Raw genomic sequence first — 18,873 nt, 5'->3', positions numbered from 1 at the left:
GGGTATTATGGTATTAGTTTTAAACTTGTGCGCTATCGCACAAACGTTACTTCGCGAATAATTTGGTTAAATCCACACATTTTGCGTCTAACAAACATAAACCACGTGGTTCCATGCACACCACGCCGCTGCTCTGCTGCAAGGCGATTTCAAATCAGTGGACTTCTTTTGAATGCCGCTCCGCGTTTTGTGTTATTTTCTGCGTTAACCGGTTTAAAGATCATGATCTGGTGTGTATATGAAATTTTTGTGAAAGTTGAGGCCGAGCATCGCGCTCCTGCACGCGGTGTGTGTGTTGGGTTGCGAGAGCGGGCTAAAGTTATTGTGGGCAGTGCGGCCATGCTTGTGGCTTGTGCTACAGCGAGGATTTGTCGTCGTCTAACTCTTAGCCCGTCCAACGTGTAGAATAAATAACTCGCACATACTCTGTAACTGTAATTTCGTAAACAGGATTAGGTTTTGTGCTTCTAAAAGCGCCAGTAGTTTGGCGGGAGAGTGCGTTTTCAGTGTTTCGACTGCGCCTTTATTCCCGAAGCCCTGCCATGCTGCCGCATGGACAAGCGGAGAGGAAGCTGTGTAGAGAAGCATTGTTGTAATGGCGGAGGGCTTGGATCTGTCATCTTCAACAAGGTTTTATGAGGGTTAAAACTTAACCTTAGCCGATTCTATACTTTATAATTCTAGATCGTGAAGGCAATAAAGCTAGTGAGTAACACGTTGATAAATTAATAAGGGTTTCTTTTATAAGGGGGTGTGTATGTTCAGCAAGGCCCGTCAATGCGTCTGCAACCTGATCGCACGGGGGAAGGCGGGGCCAACTCAGGACGTGGCGACAAGCTTTCTGGGAAATGTAGTTTCAAGACATTCGATTTTATCGTTCGTTGGAATTAAAAGTATATATACCCCAAAAAAAAGAGAAATATACACCCAGTGTCATTTGTAAATTTTATCCCAAAGCAACATCCAAAAATCCAATTTTTATTTATTTGTTTTATTTGTTTACTTGCAACGTGACGGCAACTACTTGCAAATATCGTCTTATGGTCAAGGTGTGGTTTAAGGAAACAATTGTTTTTGTTTGATTTAAAGTTTGATCATTCTTATTTAAAGCACTTGAACTGTGTTTCAGTGTTTCAGTTACTGTACATAATGCCATGATGATGCCACATAATTGTCATTGCACCAATGTCTTAAAAAAGAGGGTTATTAAGCAATTGTTGCTTCAGTCATATATATTTGTTAAGTTTTAGTGTACAGTATGTTGATTTACTAGTATAATATATATATTTAAATTAGGGCTGCATAATTAGTCATGCTAGTTTTTCAAGTCTTACTTGGGCTTAATTACTTTTAGCAAGCTCAAAAGTTTGATCATAATTTTCTGTGATAAGTAGGTGTACCAAAAGTAAACAATTGACTATCATTTATAAATCTGTATTAGTTCATTTTGGTACTAAATCATATTTTGGTAGTAATAATTGATTAAAAAAAAAAAAGATATATGATCACTTTATTTTGCTCAGGGTTGTGTTAAATACAAAGTCTGTCCAAGAAATGCTGTGTTTAAGACATGTATGCAGGCTGCATGCAATACTGGTCTATCAAAGGGCGCCATATCCACACTTATTGATACATGGAAAAAATGTAGCCTAGCTATTTAACTGGTAGCATTTATTCAAGGGGGGAAGTAAAGTGGAGACCCCACCATCACTCCACACAGACAGTAACCTGTTCTCTGGATTTAAGGGGGAAAATTAGCGAGAACAAGGATGCTCACACAGGACAATTTCTGGTAGTGGTGCCCAGACAGAGTGAAATGATGGGTAAAGGCAATTTCTTTTGGGTAGATAAAGTAGGTAGCAATTTTTTTGTGTGAGGCAAATGATTATACATTAAAAATCAAAACATGCATGTACAATTATTTAGTTCTTTCTGAGACTGTAATGTGCATTGATACTATTTTGTTTTTAACTTGGCAGAATCATTGTGATCAGTAATTGGTCTGGTTGGCACAGTGAGTAATGTGTTCACATCACAGCTCCTTGCTCAGCCCTGAGGTCAGGTTACTGCCTGGGAAGTGTTTCTGTGAACTTCTACTGGTATTCGTGTGTGTCAACCCCCAGCCCCCCTAACTCCCGTTCTCTGGATTCCTTTCATCTTCCAAAACATAACAGTAGGTAGAGCTGGGCGGTTTGACCAAAAATTCATATCACAGTATTTTTCTAAATTATATCCATGTCACAGTATTTGGCTGTATTTTTTTTCCATGCATGATTAGGTGTTAACCACATTTTCTAATAAATTGGAGAATAATTGCTGCAGTATATTGGTTTACATTGACCGGACTAGTATTATCCCAGGTTTGATTGGTCTCACAAAATGCTGCTGTTCACAAAGAGGTGACAGTGGCACTCATAATTGTAATGAGTTAAAGAAATCAGAATTCATGACTTGCAGTCATAATACACAACACTTTATTGTGCAAGTTTTGCAACTTGATAACATCTTTAAGCTGGCTACAATGTAAACTATGTCCCCTGTAACTGCAAAATGAAAACTTTATCCACTGGACTTCCATTAAGGCAAATTAACTGAAACAGGTAAATACAAAAGGAGTGAAACTTTCCATTTTGTGAAACATTAATAATATTACTTCAAGTCCAACCTGGTAGTATTCAAGTATTTAAAATATAAAAGAAGTTTAACTTAAAAACGTAGGCAGTCCCCTTAGTAAGCGCGTCTTTGAGTGAGGTCTGAGTCGCGTTTTGTGTTGCAGTGCCAACTTTATCGTTACCTGCAGATGTGGAAGAGGATGCAGATCTTAGTTTCATGCATTCTTTATATTCCAGGACATGTTTGGGGCAGAGGTGGTGAAGCAAATTGCTTGTGTTGCCTCCTGCACCTACAACTTTAGCCCGACAACATTTACATATGATGGTTGTTTAATCAACGTTAGATTTTTTTTTTTTTTTATTAATTAATTTTTTTTATTTCCACACAACCGACATGGCTCCTCTTTTCGGAAGAAGTTCCTCTTTGTTTGTGACATTTTCTTCGTCCATGCTGTTCACCGTTCAACACACACAGGCCGTGCTTCCACCGCTCTCATGCAGACACATACAGCTTGTTTGGTACCACTGCAAAACAATCCCCCTCTCAAACAATGTCCCGCGGCGGGACGTTCCACCGCTCTGTGTTCCCGATGCTTTGTATGCACACACTTGCAGGTATTGGGGTTTATGAAAAAGAAATATAATTTTTTTTTAAAAAACACAAGTATTCAGTGTGAAAAGGTATACTGCCCAGCCCTAACAGTAGGTATGCTTTATCCAGCTTCTGACCTAAATAAAGTACTAATTACTCCTGGTCAGTTTCAGTATTATACTGAAAATTACAAACCCGATTCCAAAAAAGTTCGGACACTGTACAAATTGTGAATAAAAACAGAATGCAATGATGTGGAAGTTTCAAATTTCAATGTTTAATTCAGATTACAACATAGATGACATATTAAATCTTTAAACTGAGAAAATTTATCATTTTAAGGGAAAAATATGATGATTGTAAATTTCATGGAATCAACACATCTCAAAAAAGTTGGGACAAGGCCATGTTTACCACTGTGTAGAATCCCTTCTTTTTTTTTTTTAAGGCCTTGTTCACACGTGTTGAGTTTTTGGATAAACGAACGTGCTCTGAACGTCCTAGACGTTTATGTTGTGTTTTGTAGTTTGTAGAAGCGGTTTCCTCGCGTTCGTTGGGTTTTGAACGGCAAGAAAAAGCTGCATGCGACGTTTTTTTAACGCCGGACAAACGCGCAGCCGGACAAACGCGCAGCCGGACAAACGCGCAGCCAGACAAACGCACGTCGGCAAAGCCCGTGTGAACACTCTCATTGACTCCTATGTGTAGAAAAAACTTGCCGCTTGATCCGCGCTCACCGGACGTTACAAACGCAAGAAAAACGCTGAATTTTAACGCCTGTGTGAACAAGGCCTAAGTCTGCAAACGTCTGGGGACTGACTAGACAAGTTGCTCAAGTTTAGGAATAGGAATGTTGTATCTTTCTTGTTTAATACAGGCTTCTAGTTGTTCAACCGTCTTAGGTCTTCTTTGTCGCATCTTCCTCTTTATGATGCACCAAATGTTTTCTATGGGTGAAAGATCTGGACTGCAGGCTGGCCATTTCAGTACCCGGATTCTTCTACGCAGCCATGATGTTGTAATTGATGCGGTATGTGGTCTGGCATTGTCATGGATGGAAACTGCAAGGTCTTCCCAGAAAGAGATGACGTCTGGACGGAACCATATGTTGCTCTAGAACTTGGATATATGTTTCAGCATTAATTGTGCCTTTCCAGGTGTGTTAGCTGCCCATGCCACACGCACTCATGCATCCCCATACCATCAGAGATGCAGGCTTCTGAACTGAGCGCTGATAACAACTTGGGTTGTCCTTGTCCTCTTCAGTCCGGATGATATGGTGTCCCAGTTTCCCAAGAAGAATTTAAAATTTTGATTCGTCTGACCACAGTTTTTCTCTGCCACAGTCCATTTTAAAAGGGCCTTGGCCCAGAGAAAACGTCTGCGCTTCTGGATCATGTTTAGATATGGCTTCATGTTTAGATTTTTGACCTATAGAGTTTTGGCCGGCAACGGCGAATGGCACGGTGGATTGTGTTCACGGACAATGTTTTCTGAAAGTATACCTGAGTCCATGTTGTGATTTCCATTACAGTAGCATTCCTGAATGTGATGCAGTGCCGTCTAAGGGCCCGAAGATCACAGGCGTCCAATATGGTCTTCCGGCCTTATCCCTTACGCACAAAGATTGTTCCAGATTCTCTGAATCTTTTGATATTATGCACTGTAGATGATAACTTTAAACTCGTGCCAATATTTTTCGCCGCAGCATTGGGGGAATTGGTGATCTTCTACTCATCTTAGCTTCTGAGAGACACTGCCACTCTGAGAGGCTCTTTTTATACCCAGTCATGTTGTCAACCTAATAAGTTGCAAATTGGTCTTTTGGCTGATTTTTATATGTACATTTAACTTTTCCAGCCTCTTATTGTTACCTGTCCCAACTTTTTTGAAATGTGTAGCACTCATAAATTCCAAAATAAGCCATTATTTGGCGTTACATTTCAAAATGTCTCAACTTAAACATTTGATTGTCATCTGTTGTATTCTGAATAAAATATTAAAATTTGAAATTTCCACATTACTGCATTCTGTTTTTATTCACAATTTGTACAGTGTCCCAAGTTTTTTAGAATCGGCTTTTATCAAGTTTGCAAAAACATTAGCAAAAAAACACACACACAACTGCCAAGACAATGGGAAAAAAAAAAATTCTCGCAAAATGCCTTCAGATGGCCTCAGCTTACCATCATTACCTGTAGGATGTGGACTTGGTTATTGCTAATCAAAGACTTTTAAAGCGCTTATGTGGATGCTTGTGCTTGCGCCTTGTTCAGCCTCATAAGCATTATACACTGTGCAAATGCAATAGAGCTTTCCAGTAAAATAAATAGCATTGGATATAGTATAGGAAGCAAAATGTACGTTGAGACATACACATTGTGGCTAATAGTGGTTTTTCCAAGGACTTTATCTAAAACCCTGACACAGCATTAACACTATCATTTGGATTGTTGGTTGATTTTGTGCTCCAAGGATATTCCTGTATCGGTGTTCATACAAAGTTTAATTACGGATTTAACTTTTCCTTCTAAACAAGACAAACAATGCTTGCACATGGAAACATTATTAATTATACCAATTCTTATTTTGGTCGTGAACGTGACTCACTTTATCTAATATAATTAATTTTTTATTGGTGTTAACATATTATAATAATAGTAGTAATAAATCAGTTGCACATTTCCCCAAAATAAGTAGCCATTTTTAGCAGAAATATTACCAATAATTTAGATTAATATGCATGTCTACATGCATGGCTTTAAAATGTGCGATCAATAAACAAAGACCACAGGTGACAAGACCCTAGGAACATTTTTGTTTATGTGAACATTACATAAATTCTTTTAGGAAATACTGTTTTGTGCACATTTAAGATGATTTATGCACACATTTATTGTGGTGATATTGTGTAACTGTATAAATCATCTGTCCCTTACCCAACAAAGTATTTGTCATTTCCTTGATGATTTTGCAATTGTCAATGGATAAAATATTTTTTCCCTCCTTCCAGTTTAGCAAACATCCCCCTCACACCTGAGACGGCACGGGACCAGGAACGACGAATTCGCAGGGAGATTGCCAACAGCAATGAGCGCAGGCGCATGCAGAGCATCAACGCTGGCTTCCAGTCTCTCAAAACACTCATACCACATAGTGATGGAGAGAAGTTGAGCAAAGTAAATCTCTTTTTTTTAATTATTGTGCATGCATAAATGTATAAATTTACATTGGCAAGAACGTTTATTCATAAATAGTTTGGTGAATTAATATGCTTGATAATAGATGGTGTAGGGTAAAGTTGAGTAACTAAGAGTATGGGACTGGACAAGATGCTGGTCTGGACTCAACATCTTATGAATTAAGATAAACAAGGAACAATATTTTTGATTGTGTAAAGCTGCTTTGGGACAATGCCAATTGTTAAAAGCGCTATACAAATGAAATTTAATTGAATTATTTGGGCCGATATGTGCCAAATTTCATAATAATTAAATGTTTATTTGATTAATGACCTAAAAAAAATACATGGTTGGTTCCAACACAAGTTGGTTCCTGTTTTTATTTATGGTATATAGCTGTGATTCAGTTATTCCCTCAGCAGTCTCTCTCTCTCTCTCTCTCTCTCTCTCTCTCTCAAAACTTTCTATCCCAAAGACTTTTCTGTGCTATTGAACTTCACAAAGCGCTTACAAGCGAGATTTCTTCCATAAAAGTTAACTAAAGCCCAGTTCTCACATTGAAGATTTTTACTACAGATTGTTGGGAAATCACAAAATTCAAGCTGTAGGTAGTTAGTATGGTAAGATCGTGGCATAGTGGGGTGTCAGGATGACCTAAAGTAAGGTACCTAAGCTTGCCTGCATGGGATTAAATTCTTCTTATTTATTTATTTATTTTCAACATAAAAAAAATTGCGGTGGAGCTACGGCTTTTTGTGACCCGCCGTATGTTTCCATAGGCCTATCCATGGTTTTTTGTGGCCTTCCGTAGTCGATTGTAGGCAACCATAGTGGTGCTGTGCCAAGTGATGGTATTACTGGTAAGTGGATTTTTTTCTGTAATTTTCGTTGATAACTCTGTGATGGGTTGTGCATGTTAGAATCAGTTTCAAGTGCATGTTAATGACTTGCTGAGTTTAAGTCAGAGCATTTATTTATTTATTCATTCATTCATTGACTCATTCATTTATTCATTCATTTATTCATTCATTCTTATTTGGTCTTAAGAAGTCAGCATTTAGGAGCCACAGCAAGTCACAATTTTAAATACATTGATGTTTTCTTGCAATCCGTAGCAAAAATCCTGAAAGTGGAAACTGGGCTTAAATGTTTTGTAACAACTGACCACATCAATGAATGTTTTACATTGTTAACCTATTGTATTGTAGATCCCATACATTAGTCTTAACTATGTTGAGTGTCAGCCAAGTCCCTATGTATGAGCTGTTACAACAGAATTAATAATGTATTAAAATGTATGTGAGATATGTATACCGATCAACCTGATGACATGATCATGGGCACCCAAAGTTTATTTATGTCTGTTGGAGCAAAGCCTAGCCAGGCACGTCTGACCTCCTCAGAAAAGCTAGTGCAGCACTTGCTGAAAAAAGATCAATGCTGGCTATAGAAGAAAGGCACCAGAACACACAAAGGACCACATGCACAGAGCCCAGCAGGCAAAGATCCCAAGGTCGCTGACCTGGCCTCCAAACTCCCCAGATCCCAATAGAATTAAACACCCATAGAATGAACCGGACAAATAGGTCCGATCCATAGAGGCCCCATCATGCAACCCACAGCATCCAAAGAATCTGATAAGACAACACCGCACACCTTGTAGAGGTCTTGTGGAGCCATGCTCAAGGGTCCAGAGCTGCCCAGGTTACACAAGTGGGATCTATACAATATTCATGTTTAGCGTTGTGTTGGTATGGCTGATTTATTATTTTTTTTTTATGTATATATTTTTCTTTCTGTACTTGACCGTCACCAGTGGTTTGCATCTTGTTGTGAAGTCTCTTTTCCTCTCTTCAATGTAGATTTTGACAATAACACGGCTACTTCCTCCAGAGTGTTCCTGACTTGGCTATATGCTGTTAATGGGTTCTTCTTCATGATGGACAAAATTTTGTGGTCACTTTAGATGTCTTTTTGTGGTCTCCCAGGCTTTTTGCCATTGCAGAACTTGCCAGTTCATTCCAAACTGTTGTATTGGTCACTCCCAATGTTTTTGGGTGTTTTTCAGCCTAATTCAGTTGCATAGACACACTTTTGGACTTCATGTTAAGAGTTTGAGTAAACAACTACCAAATGGTTGTGCATGAATATCAAAGTAGATCAGCAGTTTTGGAAATACTCAGCTCAGTCTGGCACCATAAACCATGCCATGTTCATAGACTCTTAAATTACTTTTGTTCCATATTCTGATGCTCGGTTTGTTCTTCAGCAGGTTGTGTTGAGTGGTCTACATACCTAAATGTATCGAGTTGATTCTTACACAGGTGTACCAAATGAAGTGGCCAGTGTTTTTCATGTGTATGATGTAGGGCTGGGCGATATGGCTGAAAACTGTATCACGATATCAGTGTTTCATATCGGTTGATATCGATAATTATTGATATTTTTTATGTATAAAATATAATGTATAAAAATATATTACATTTAAACATTTTTATTTTAAACTTAACCTTCCTCTGATCATAGTCCCCTCACTTAAGACAGAAATGTCAATAACCATGGAAAACTTAAATAATTAAAATGTAAACATAAGTCTAAAGTCACAATGTTAACAATTATCTCTTAACATTTAAGGTGCAAAATGAAAGGAAATGTAAGAAATGCTTAATAAAGTGTAATAAAATAGTGCAAAGTGCATTTTCTGCTTATGAAGAGGAATCCGGCAGACCAGCACGAGACAACAATATGGCGCAACCAAACGTGATACTGTTACATGATTGGCGTTAGCGTATCAGTCCCTACGTTGCTAGGTTACCAGAGAACGAGTGCCTTTGTTAATGCAACTGTCATAGTTAGAAATGCTCCGATCAGCATTTTTGGGACCGATCACCAAGATCATGATCTGCCGATCACAGAATGGCAGGGGAATGGAAATCTTATCTATAACCTAGCAGAGTTTGAACCATTTGTAGAAATGAAACTAACTCTAAATTAACTATATTAAAAAAAAGAAAACTGTAGAAATAGGCTACAGTCAAGATCTTGAAGAACCACCAAGTGTTTATTTTAGAAAATTAGAACTTAAAGCTACTGTAGACCCAAATAAGGCAGAGTAACTTAAAATTATTCTAAAAAAAGAGGGGTCGGGCAGACCAACAAACATCAGATCAGCTTAATGGGATGTTGCCTCTTAATACACAGATTACATTTTATAATTGGCAGCAAAATGTAAAACTTGTTACACCAAAACTGGCTACTGCTAAGGACAAAATTATGGCATGTTTCTTTTCTGTTATTATTATGAACGTCTGATGTAGTAGAGGAACAACATCAGATCCAGAAAATAAAATAATATAATTCCGACAAAGAATAAACATTATCGAACGTTTTATCGAACACATTTTTTATTGATATCGATCACGTGTCTATCGCGATACATATTGTAATCGTTTTATCGCCTGGGCCTAGTATGATGTAACATTATGATCACCTGCGTAATCTTGAGCTAGCCCTGAGCCGCCAAGGCATGGACTCTATTATACCTTGTGAAAGTATGCTGTGGTATCTTGTACCAAGCCAACATGAGCAGACCCTTTAAGTCCTGTAGGTTGTGAGGCGGAGCCTTCATGAATCTGACTTGTTTTTCCCAGGACATCCCACATATGCTCGATTGGCTTGAGATCTGAAGTGTTTGGAGGCCAACTCAACATCTTGAGTTTGTTGCTGTGTTCCTCAAAACAACAAATTCATAAATTATCTGCAGTGAAACAGGGCATATTCTCCTGCTAAACGAGACCATTGCCATTAGGGAATACCAATTTCATGAAGAGGTTCACTTGGTCAGCAACAATATTTAGATAATAAGTGCATATCAACATACCAGCCACATAAATGGCTGGACTCAATATTTCCCAAAGCAACACACTGCCTCTAACTGCTTGCCTTCTTTCATGTCTCCAGCCATCCACATTATGTAAAAGAAAAAACATGATTCATCAACCCAGGCTACCTTCTTCCATTGCTCCACAATCCAATTCTGATTCTCACATTGCTTTTGGCAATGGACATGTGTCAGCATGGGCACCCTGACTGTTTGTGGCTATGTAGCCCCATACACACGCAACGGCATTACACAGTGTTTTCTGACACCTTTTTTTTTATGTATGATTTATTTATAACAAATACACAACACAAAAATAAACAATCAAAACATACAAAAAACGCAATCACACAAGACATTAGAAAGACCAAAATGAAAAGTTATGGAGAAAATTACAAAAACAGTAATATTGGAATGAAAACATATGGATGAGATCAGCAGGATCGCAATGACTTTTATCACAGTTAGAGTCAGTGCCAGAACTTTGCACGGCAGAACTCCATGACGAGCACAGATAGAAGAGGTATGTATTCTTTTCAAGACTTACTAAGGACTAATATCTATACCAAGGTCTATGGACCAAACATATCATAGACCATCTGCAGCAGAAGAATTAAGTGAGAGGGCAATATAATAAATTTCTGAGATCGCACCTTTAAGGTTAGGATCCAGTTTAAGAACAGAATCAAGTGGGTTAGAAGAAGGAATAGCAGGGAATGTGGAAAAATGAGTTTGGGTAAAATCCCGGGCCTGTAAGTGTCTGAAAAAGTGAGTGTTTGGTAGTTGAAAAGCATCTTTTAATTGGTCGAAAGAAGCAAAGATACCATTAATGTACAAATGCGTAACTGAAACAATCCCATAATCTTTCCAAATCCCAAAAGTTTTATCTGTAGGGGGGGGGGGGATAAAGGACTTGAGTGTAGGGAAGATGACAAAGGTATGGCCTGGAGTCCGAAATGTCGCCTAAATTGGGTCCAGGTCTTAAGACTGGCTTTAACTATAGAATTTGTGGAATATGATGGAGCATGTAGTGACAACGGAAGGCACAACAGAGAAGTAAGAGATAAGGGAACACAGGAGGCAGCCTCAATTTGCAGCCACGGTGGTGGTTTATTACCGAAACACCACCAGTACAAAATGGAACGAATGTTTGCAGCCCAGTAGTAAAATAAAAAGTTAGGTAATGCTAAACCGCCCATATCTTTAGTTTTTTGAAGGATATCTTTCCGGATTATGGGGACATTTTTATTCCATATAAAGTGAGAGATGCAAGAGTCGAGTGAATGGAAAAAATGTTTAGGTATATAAACAGGCAGGCATTGAAAGAAGTATGGAAATTTAGGGAGCACATTCATCTTGATACAGTTTATGCGGCCGGCTAGATAAAGGTAAAAGAGACCAATGTTGGGTGTCGTGAGTCAGTTTGGCCTGAAGTGGGGAGAAGTTAGCTTTAAACAGATCCGAATATTTTTTAGTGACCCAGACACCTAGATATTTGAATGATTCCAGGGAGACCTTAAATGGTAATAAAGAGAAAGTGTAAGACAAAGCTGTGTCATTAAGGGGCATAAGTTCACTTTTGTGCAGATTCAATTTGTAACCAGAAAATTGGCCAAAGTTCTTCAGCAAGTCCAGAAAAGAAGGAATGGATCGATCCGGGTCTGAGAAACAGTAAAAATCATCTGCATATAACGACAATTTATGCTCAGTATCTCCTCTGAAAACACCCTGAATCTGACTGGTTTTAAGGGCAACTGCTAAAGGCTTAATGGCGATGGCAAACGGCAAGGGAGAAAGCGGGCAGCCCAGGCAGTACAATAATTATTTGTACGAACCCGGGCCAGGGGGGATGAATATAAGAGCTTTATCCAAGAAATAAATACATCACCGAAGCCAAACTTTTTAAGAGTAAAAAACAGATATGACCACTCCACACAGTCAAATGCCTTCTCTGCATCCATTGAAATAATAAATTCGGGTATGTCTAAAGATGAAGGCGAATAAAGAATATTTAGTAGCGGTCTGACGTTATAAAAAGAATGCCTGTTTTTAACAAAACCGGTTTGATCTGGGGAGATGATTGACGGCAAAACAACCTCGTCTTGCCAGTATCTTTGCTAATAACTTTACATCAGCACAAAGCAAAGTGAGGACGAAAGGTACTACAAAGAAGGGGGTCTTTTATCTTTTTTAAGTAAGACGAAGATGGTGGCTTGACGCAGTGTGTGGGCAAGATGCCAACCTGTACCGATTCATTAACCATCATTATCAACAAAGGGGAAAGTTTGTCCGTGAATGTCTTATTAAATTCCTCAGGAAAGCCATCAGGTCCAGGACACTTTCCATTTTACATTGCCATTAGAGTGCCTTTAAGCTCCTCGACTGTTAATGGTTCATCTAGTCTAGCTGACATTACAGGATCAATAACAGGAATGTCCAAAGGTCTAAAGAAATTGTTCAGCTGATTCTCATTAAATAGGCACTCGGAGGTATAAAGTTAGGTGTAGAAGTCCCTAAATTGGTTATTAATGGCTTGAGGATTTAATGTAATACCAGTATAAGTTTTAATTTGCGTAATATTTCGTGATGAAGCTGATTGACCAATTTGATAAGCAAGCAGCCTACTGGGCTTGTCTCCAAGTTCATAAAAATTGTGATGTGTTTTTTAAATCAATTCTACAGCCTCCTTAGAGGACATAACGTCAAACTCCGCCCTTTTAATGAGCAGGTCTTTAAGTAGATCTGGGTCCGGTGAGTGTGCATACCTAGTTTGTAGCTCTGCTATAGTCTTAATGAGAGAAGTATGTTTTTCTGCTGTGAGCTTAGTTTGAAAAGCAGGATAAGATATTATCCTCCCGCGTAGAAAGGCTTTACATGATTCCCAAATTGTTGATGCAGATGTATCAGAGTTAACATTTGTGTCAATGAAGAGATCTACACTATCATTGATAGCTTTGATAAAGTCAGGTTCTGTGAGAAGTAAGGGATAAAAGTGCCAAGGAGAGCGTGACAAATGTTTGCCTGGGAGTGAAATGTCCATTACGACTGTAGCATGGTCGGAAATTACAATGGGATTATAAAAGCATGAACTGACTGCGGAGAGTAATTTATCATCAACGAGAAAGTAATCTATTCTAGAAAAGGTGTGATGAACCTGAGAGAAAAAAAAAAGTACTGCCTGGCATTAGAGTTGAAATAACGCCAGACATCAAAAACTACATACTGCTCCATGAACGTTTGAATAATTTTAGCAGATTTTAATGCAACACTTTTACTAGATGTACGGTCAAGAGTAGGATCAAGGCAACAGTTAAAGTCTCCCCCAAGAATAAGTTGACTGGAGTTCAGATTGGAAAGAGCAAAAAATTTGGCCCAGTAAGGGCCATATACGTTTGCCAAAGTCAAAGGGAAGCCATCTATTTTACCTACAACAATTATAAACTGTCCATTTGGGTCAGATATAACCTTGAAAACAGAGAGTAGAACTGATTTATGGACAAGTATTGCCACACCTTGAGCCTTACTTGTAAAAGAAGAATGATACAGCTGACCCACGCATCCAGTGCGAAGTTTAAGATGATCTGAAACATTAAGGTGGGTTTCCTGTAGAAAAGCAAGTTTAGTGTTCAGGTGTCTCCGGTGAGATATATGATTTTGTGACGTTTTACTGGAGAATTGAGCCCTTTAAAATTCCAGCTAACACATCTCAAAGCACCACCTGGAGCCATATAGGTATGGGGGGCAAAGATAGTATAATGCTGCTCAGGCAGAAAACATGCCCATCTCTATCTCCGAGAGATACCTTAGATCTAAAGACTGGTGTTACAAAAAACACAAAGGAAGGATAAATTGCTAGGTTAGACATAATTAAATCCAAATAAAGCACACAAACAACAGTTGACAAACATAACACAAAGTACCTAAACAAAAAACAAAAATTAACCCTTCCCCGACCCCAAGTTTCCAAACCACTGACAAAACATTATCCAACAACAGGAACAAAAAGAGATCCACTGACACAACAATCAGCAAAACTTACTACTTCCTAACTTTAAATGCTCTATACCCACATTTCAATAAATTAGGATAATGAAGTTAAACCTTGGTAAACATTAGTGAACATCAAAGTTGAAACTGAGACCTCAAAAAGAACAAAAAATGAGAAAAAAAGGGGCTCAACATCAGTATTCCTGGAAAAAGGATAGAAATTATTTAACTTGAAGTACGCTGAAATTGCAACATGTTTTGAATCAGGTGAGGCAAAAGCAGTGAAAACACTTAGAAAAAAAAAGGGAAAACTCCCCAGGAGAAGAACAGAAAAAGTGATGTTAATGTGAAGGCTCTCGCATGTTCTTGACAAATGTAGCAGCTTCCAAAGGGGAGACGAGCCACTTCCTCTCTCCACTGGGCAGTGTGATGCGAAGTCTAGCTGGAAAAAGTAATGCTGGTTTATACCCGCCCTTGTACAGCCCGTTAATTGAGCTTTTATACTGGACCCGCTGTTTGACTACCTCAGGACTGTAGTCATTGTAGATGTGAAGTTTATGTCCGTTGTAGGTCAGATCGCGTCGTCTGCAAGCTTCGCGAATAACCAGGTCTTTAGCTTGAAATCGGTGGAATCGCAGGATGTCAGGTCGAGGCCTCTCTCCTGGAGCAGGTTTTGGGGCGAGGCTCCTATGAGCTCGATCCAGTTCAGGGGAAAAAAAAAGCAAGAACGTCCTTGCCGAAAATGTCAAAAATAAGCTGGGAAAAAAATCTGGTTGGGCGCGGACCTTCAAGCTGCTCAGGTAATCCAATGATTCTAATGTTCTGCCGTCTGCTGCGACTTTCCAGATCTGCTAGTTTAGCTTTAAGAAGGTCGTTTTCTGCTTTTAAACTACAGCTTGCGCTTTCAAGTTTTTGAAGACCCTGATCAGTTTCAGTTGCGTTATCCTCCAGCGAAATAGTTTTTTGACCAAGATCAGCAATTGAGGATTTTATACTGACCAGCGTAGATGACAACGAGTCAAAAGATGACTTGAAATCGGTTGCAAGGGCCATTCGATGCTCGTCTAGCAACAGGCTAATCTCGGCCATGGTAATGCTACTGGATGGAGGAGAATCCCCGTCCTTTTCTGCAGTTTTCGACATATTTTCAAAAAAGAACGAACTAAAAGAGCCTAATACTGGTTATTGGGAACTTAATACGTAAAGTGTTGAGGTTTAATAGGTTAACTGAAAAGTTATTTGTGGGAGCGGGCAAAACGTGTCTACACCGCACGCCTCATACCGGAAGTCATCTTCTGACACCTTTTATTGGAATACTTCTATATACAATATAAATCTCATATTTCTTACACCAAAAAGATTTAGTTTGCTCATTTCTGATGCTTCTCAGAGCCACATTGATTTGATATCACTCTGTAAACATAAAAGGAACACAGATTTTAGAAGATAACTTAAGAAGTTAATTGTTAAGAAGTTAACTTCTTAGTTGTGGTGGCATTTCATGTTACAAAAAACATGGTCCCCATTTACTTGGTCGAGAAACAAAGGTTCACTAATTTGTGCAAAACACTGCTATCTATAGTGCAATTAGTTATTATATCATTGAAATACCAATTATTTCAAAGACCCAGTATTTGCACAAATTTGAAATAGATTACTTCTACCGTCAAGTCCATTCTAGTAAAAAAAAAAAAAAGGTGTGTTTTTTTTTTTTTTTTTTTTTTTTTGCATTATGTAAGAAAAACAAAACAAAAAAGGCAAAGTATAATTCATAAAGATGAATATATACACACTGATCAGCAGTAACAGAGCAGAACGTTATTCTTAGTATTGTGTAGATCCCCCTTATGCCACCAGGTCAGTTCTGCTCCTAAGGGCAAAACTCCACAAGATCTCTGAGGGTGTGCTTTAATGTCACTGTCAACGGGACCCTGGCTGTGGGTTGCAGGGTTTGGCCTCCATGGATCGGACTTTTTTCCAGCGCATCCCGTGGGTGCTTGATCGGATTTGAATTTTGAGAGTTCGGAGGCCAGGTCGATAATCTTGGGCTCTTTGCCTGCTGGGCCCTAGTTGGAACTTGTTTAAGGAGGATTATTGTTATTTTTTTCTTATAGCACATGAAGAGGCATGTCCCTTCTGTGCTAGTTGAAATAATATTGTTTCTACTGCATTTACTGTACTTTTACGTTATATAGAAAATATTAGGTTTTTTTTTGGTCACTATCCATTTGAGGAAGTGTTTATCTTTTATCTCATTTTTCAACTATGCTGTCAATTATGCCAGTGTTATTTGATCCTTTTTTTTTTTCTTGCCTCCCAGGCTGCCATCTTACAGCAGACTGCAGAATATATCTTTTCTTTGGAGCAGGAAAAGACACGCCTGCTACAGCAAAACACGCAGCTTAAGCGCTTCATCCAGGTGAGCACTGCCAAGTTGTTTTCCACTTCTGTCACATATCAGTCAAGAGAAGTCACTGTGGACTGATACTTGGGTGCTGATTTACTTATTACTGTGTATTTTAAAGGAACATGGTGTAGGTATTTTACACTGCAGTTTTGGGTAGTATATTAGGGATGCACCGAAATTAAATTCTTGGCCACTATTAAATAGTGCAAAAAATGTGGATTCGCTGCTGCTGTTGCCGTAGCCGCCGCCGTGTCTTTCTCGTACTCTGCATGATGTTCGGGGGTGTCTTGATTTTAAGTGATAAATTGAACTTAAAGTGCTGTACGTTTTTGCAGATGCACCCCCTCTGGACAATTCCGCAGAACAGTGTCTGCAAACGGCCGTTTTTGCCTTTTTCTCTGACACTTTAAAGTGCTTCCACACTGCTGACATGTTTGCTGCATAAAGCGCGCGCCTCTCACTCTACGCGGGTTACTATTTGATCGCGTCATTAAAAACATCATTGTTCAGCAAAGTTTATTCAGCCCTTTTACTTATTATATATTTATTTATAATAATTTCGGTTGCCGAACATTCGGTGCATCCCTAATATATATGCCTCTTTTTGCATAAATAGTAGTTGCTAATTAATATACATATCTTTCTTTACAACAGCATAGTAGCCAAGTTAATTTTTGCTTCTGTATGATACTGTTTGACACTAAGGAACTTTATGCCAAATTGTGTTTTGCGGAAAAGGGATATCTCCTGTGAGTGTTTTTAACTTCCCAACAGGGCTGGATAGAGCATATAATGACCATAGGAACTAGAAAACAAAATATTAATGTAGATTCTTATAATAGTGCTTTATTAGGAATGTTATATTAATATTCTGTAGGGCCCATGGATTCCACAAGATGGTAAAAACATTTCTTTCAGATTTAATTTAGTACTATTTTATCTCCTGTTCTACCACATCCCATTGGATTTGGATCTGGTGACTGGATGATTTTATGCTCTGCAATGCCACCACATGATTGGCTTGTTTTGATAACTACATGAATAAATAGGTATATAGGTGTTCTTAATACAATTCTTAGTAAGTAGGAATGGAAATCCCAATACACTATTATGATACTTGGGTGCTGATTTACTTTTTACTGTGTATTTTAAAGGAGCATGGTGTAGGTATTTTACGCTGCAGTTTTAGGTAGTAAATTTTATATACTCAGCAAAAAAAGAAACGTCCCTTTTTCAGGACTGTGTATTTCAACAATAATGTTGTAAAAATACAAATAACTTTACAGATCTTCATTGTAAAGGGTTTAAACAATGTTTTCCATGCATGTTCAATTACCCATAATCAATTAATTAACATGCACCTGTGGAATGATCGTTAAGACCTTAACAGCTTACAGAAAGTAGGCATTTAAGGTCACAGTTCTAAAAACGCAGGACACTAAAGAGACTTGTCTACCGACTGTGAAAAACACCCAAAAAAAGATCCTCGCAGTGGAAGACCACGTGTAACAACACCTGCACAGGATCGGTACATCCGAATATCACACCTGCGTGACAGGTACAGGATGGCCACAACAACTGCCCGAGTCACACCAGGAACACACAATCCCTCCATCAGTGCTCAGACTGTCTGCAATAGGCATTCCATGAGGAGGAGATGCGCTGCAGTACTTCAAGCAGCTGGTGGCCACACCAGATACTGACTGGTACTTTTGATTTTGAGCCTCCCTTCATTCAGTGACACATTGTGAAACATTTTTAGTTTGTGTCTTATTGTGTTGACTCAAATATTAGTTCATACAATTCATACAAATATTTACACATTAAGTTTACTGAAAGTAAAAACAGTTGAAAGTCAGAGGACGTTTCTTTTTTTGCTGAGTGTATATATATATATGCCTCTTTTTGCATAAATAGTAGCTGCTAATTAATATACACATCTTCATTTACAACAGCAAAATAGCCAATATATCCTGATTTGATATACCTTTTTTCCAAATTTTATTTCAATTTTAAAGGCTTGCACCGTTCAAAAATAGTTGTCATATCTCAAATTTATATCTTAGCTTTATTCAACAGATTCAGAACTGAATTTAACTTTATTAAACTATAAGGGCAACATTTATGCAATACAAACTAACTTAAGTCAAAAGAGTATGAAATTTAACTTGAACAAAAAGCAAAAGTTTTACACTATGTATCTGTCATCTGCT

At 38.4% G+C, this 18,873-nt stretch overlaps 1 protein-coding gene across 1 annotated transcript in view; it reads left to right on the top strand.

Moving 5' to 3' along the window:
• tfap4 (transcription factor AP-4 (activating enhancer binding protein 4)) overlaps positions 1–18,873 on the top strand; it is a 41,536-nt gene that overhangs the window by 496 nt on the left and 22,167 nt on the right. Inside the window, exons 2-3 of the mRNA XM_053515275.1 lie at positions 6,218–6,383; positions 16,574–16,672. Of these exons, the coding sequence (XP_053371250.1) occupies positions 6,218–6,383; positions 16,574–16,672 (265 nt within the window). The remainder of the gene's footprint in view (positions 1–6,217; positions 6,384–16,573; positions 16,673–18,873) is intronic.

The sequence above is a fragment of the Clarias gariepinus genome, chromosome 16 (assembly GCF_024256425.1).
Source record: "Clarias gariepinus isolate MV-2021 ecotype Netherlands chromosome 16, CGAR_prim_01v2, whole genome shotgun sequence".
NCBI lineage: Eukaryota > Metazoa > Chordata > Actinopteri > Siluriformes > Clariidae > Clarias > Clarias gariepinus.
The sequence above is the reverse complement of the archived record's forward strand: the minus strand, read 5'-3'. Positions and strand labels throughout refer to the sequence as shown.